This window comes from Morus notabilis, unplaced genomic scaffold, assembly GCF_000414095.1.
Source record: "Morus notabilis unplaced genomic scaffold, ASM41409v2 Scaffold710, whole genome shotgun sequence".
In the NCBI taxonomy this organism is placed as follows: Eukaryota; Viridiplantae; Streptophyta; class Magnoliopsida; order Rosales; family Moraceae; genus Morus; species Morus notabilis.
Window position 1 is genome coordinate 104,713 of NW_010364141.1, and position 4,190 is coordinate 108,902.

Consider the following 4,190-nt stretch of genomic DNA (forward strand, 5'->3'; position numbering starts at 1 on the left):
TGCGTCGGCCGCCGTTCACGCAATGGCTCCCTCACATGGACCTCCTCGATTGGCTCGCCCTATTCTTCGACTTCCAAAACGATAGCGTTCGGAACCAGAGGGAGCACCTCACCAACGCCTAGATGCGCCTCACGCCGCCGCCGGACGACATCGATACACTCGACGCCGGCGTCCTGCGTCGCTTCCACAAGAAGTCCAACATTTGGATCTCCGACCGGGTTGAAATGGCATGTTGATGTTGGGAGCAATTTCTTTGTGACTTCTAGTAGGAGTAGGCATGTGGGTAAGACTGGGTTTGTGGAGCAGAGGTCGTTATGGAACTTATTTAGAAGCTTTGGATCATGCTCATTTTGTTTCTTCAGGCACCCATTATTGTAAAGATCACTTGGAAGTTGAAAGATGGTAATGGTTCTGCGTTTCTAAAGTACAGTACAATAAACGGCATTAAAATTTAATGCTATTCTCAAATTTTTTGTCGTTCATCATGTTTTATATATCATTTTTACTTTTTAGACGTATTTTTGAAGATTACTAGGAAGTATGTTTTATATATTATTATTTAAAATACTATTACATGTTTTTAAAAATTAAACCACAAAACGTAGTTTCAGTTTTTTTTTTAACTAAAAACAATCTCAAAATAAAACTACCAAACGCATTTTCAGAAATGATTTCAAAATGAAAATGAAAACGTTTTCATTTTCATTTTCATACAGAAAACAAAATCATTTTGAAACGAGTTTCAAACGCACCCTACGTGTCTTAGTATACCCCATATTGCTTACTAATTAAAAATTCAATTTAGGGGAAAAAATAAATTTCTGATTTTCAAATGGTTAGTTTTACGTTTAGGAATTAAATGAGCTGGCTTTCCCTTTTAAATAATTAGGAATCAAAGATATGTAAAAACTTTTTTTTCCTAAAAAAGAAGACTAAACTAGTTTATCTATAAATATTATACTCACACGTATATCATTCTTTTATTTTTTTTTTCCGATAATCTCATTTATGTTATTCTAATTTCTTCAGATTCTTTACTTCACATAAACATTTTTTTTTATAGCCAGACTAAACTTATTTTACAACCACAATTATATTATTCTAATTTATTATGATTTAGTACAGTAAACAAGACTTTATTCACAATTTATAATTTAAGGGAATACGAAAACTAAAATTCGTGACACTTAATTATTATTATTATTGAATTTATTTCGTCCACTCACTGCTACATTGCTAAGGAGAAAGAACTAGTAAACTGACCTGACGTTGGGGGCATGTATATTGTTGCCGGAATTTGGATAAAGAAATGTTTTATTTAATTGGGAAAAAAAAATCACCAGTGTTTTATGCCTTTGACCGTTGACGTCTCTATATGAAAAACGACAATAAATAGTTTTTTGTCGTTTAGTGAGGCCATCGATGATTCGATATGTCCTACAACTCTCTTTTGAGTAGAGGTGTCACTGCCCGGACTGCTGCAGTGGTCAATTTAGCACGGTTGATCATGTACTGTTATAAGTCAAATCGACCCGTTACGTTAAAAGGGGGTTTGGATTAAGTCTTATGTTTGAGACCCGTGTAGCCCAGACGAGGCCCAGGCTCACCAAGATCCAGGCACGTAAAGGATCAGACCCGTAATATAAAATTTTAATGAGATTTATGTATCAGTTATTTTTTTATAATTATTAATATTATTTTAATAAAATTATATTTTTTTGAGACATATAATATATATTTTTTTGTCATCAAATTTAAAATTATAAAAAAATCTTAAAAAAATATTAATTATAAGTAAAACTCAAGTATATTAAAAAATATATATATTAAGATTGAATTTAAACATAATAAAATCTTTTAAAATTACTTAAATTTTATAATTTACTTATTCTAATTTATTTTTTTGGTTAAGATTTTATCTCAATCTCTTCACAAATTTTATTTATTAAAAATTTTAATAAAATAATTATTTATGTATATTTATTTATATTATATCAATTTAATAAAATTATTTTTTTAGCGATATAATATATATTTTTTAATTAAATATCGTAAAAAAAATTAAAAGGATCAGAGGCGGCTGTGAAGGGCTCGGGCCCTGCTTTAGCCCTTATGGACTAAAATCGAAAGTCGAGTCTGAGGGTTTCTCCTCAGGCTCAGCCCTAATCCTACATTGTGCAGTCCGGGCCAGGCACGGCCTAAACTCGCTACAGACCTGTTAGGATGGCTGTGCCGGCCCGTCACCGCCTTTTGACATCTTTGAGGAAATAGAGTAAAATGAGTTGATTGTCACTAAACTCAAAAACAAAAATAGAAGAAGAAGAAGAAAGAGCAAATCAATAACGATCCAAAATCACTTTTTTCATCAAAGTAACATCCAGAAAATCCCATATTTACAAACATGAAAAACTCCAGAAATTTTCAGAGCAGAAATTACAGTACAAGAACATATATTATTCAATTACCGATTTCTTAGCCGATCACGGAACCGGAATGATCACCAAATCGAAAAGGAACACACTAAACACGAACCAGATGATCCAAACAAGGATCCCGCGATCAAGCCTCGGCGCCAGATCGGGAGCGATAAAGCTTGCCGAAGACATGAAGAGCCGTGACGAAGCCGATGAAGCAGAGGCTCATAACAAGCACGACGGTCGGCGAGATCTTCAATCCCGGAGCATCGTCGGTGTAGAATCTCAGCATGTTGCTTCCGGGACCAGATCCACCGCCGAACGAGGCCGAGCCCGATCCAGCGGCGGCAGCTCCAGAGACCCGACGGCGGCGCATTCCTGCGTGGAGCAACCACGCCCGGCCGCGATGTGGAAGACGACGCCGTTTGGGACTGAGACGAACCTCTGACCATTTTTGCAGAGCGAAGCACAGGAAGAAAGCGTGTCTGTGACAAATGAGAGTAAATCCAAACAACTAGTACAAAGATGAAGTTAAAAAGATGTGACTAATTACTGGAAAATTGATTGGTGAGGAGTTAAAGTGATAATTAATAATGTGATTTACAAGAAAAAACGAAGGATGGAGTGGATGAGGGAATCCATTAATAGCAACACTGCCACGTTGCTTAGGGGAATAAAACAAAAGGGGTAAAAGTTATTTGCCGTGTTTTTAATTTATCCCACTTTTATTTTTTACATTTAAAAAAAAAAGAAAATATTTTTAAAGCAGTATTTCACACAATAAAAATAAAAAATAAAAATAAAAATAATTTTTTAATTTAATATAAAATAAGAAAAAAATAAAAAAATAATTTTTTATTTTTTATTTTTTTATTTTTATTTTCTCCTCTCTCGCATATAGAGAGACATTAATGAGTTTTTTTATACTGAAAATAATATCTTGATAAAACTACTGAATACATTTTTAAAAATGATTTCTATATGAGATTGAAAACGTTTTCATTTTTATTTTCATACAAAAAAATAAAATCATTTTGAAACGAGTTCCAAACGCGCCCATTATCTTTGAGACAATTCCATAGAAGAAAAAATTGGTCATATTTGATATAAACAATAAAATATTATGTAGAAATTACTAGATATTTGAAAAGAAATTAATTGTTTAGTTCGCTGATTTAAGTTTTTAATTTGAGTTGATATGTGACTTTATGTAAAAAAAAATTTATTGCGATAAAAAAGTTAAATGTGACTGTTTTTAAGAGTTTTTTACTGAAACAAAACTCGATTTCTAAATTCGAATCAGTGAAATGAACTGAGTCAATGTTTTATCGAAATTATTTTTATGCAAAATATTTTGTGGAAATTACTAGAAAATGTGGAAAAGGATCTTCCGTCAATCTATTTTGGAATTTTCCACAAATAGTTCTTTTGGAAAATCGTTTGTGCATATTGTCACCAAAGAACATTTCCTTGCTCTTTCCATTTCTAGTGTTCGAGGAGGAAAAAAAAAAAGGGGAAAGAAAACTTAGTACTTAATAAAGCCTGCGTTGTTCTTCTTCGGTGCTGTCACTCATTCATTATCTATCTGTAACTTGTATAGAAATTTTTTTTAAAATAAAAGAGGAGATAATTTTTGTACTTTAACCATTACCCCTCTTTTTGTATCAAATATATATATATATATATAAAGATTAAGTTGACGTTTAATTTATGGATTTAGAATTATTTTCAGTTTATGTGTGTTTTTATGAAAGAAAATACTATAACAAATCACGA

The 4,190-nt window shown here is 32.4% G+C and overlaps 1 protein-coding gene across 1 annotated transcript; it reads right to left on the minus strand.

Annotated features, from left to right (window-relative positions):
- Nucleotides 1–2,336: 2,336 nt before the first annotated feature.
- Nucleotides 2,337–3,040, minus strand: LOC112093027 (protein transport protein Sec61 subunit beta). Its single transcript, XM_024170610.1, is given in 2 exon segments — nt 2,337–2,794; nt 2,796–3,040. Coding segments are annotated over 2 exon segments (306 nt in total). The 5' UTR covers nt 2,867–3,040; the 3' UTR covers nt 2,337–2,559.
- Between the last annotated feature and the right edge of the window lie 1,150 nt (nt 3,041–4,190).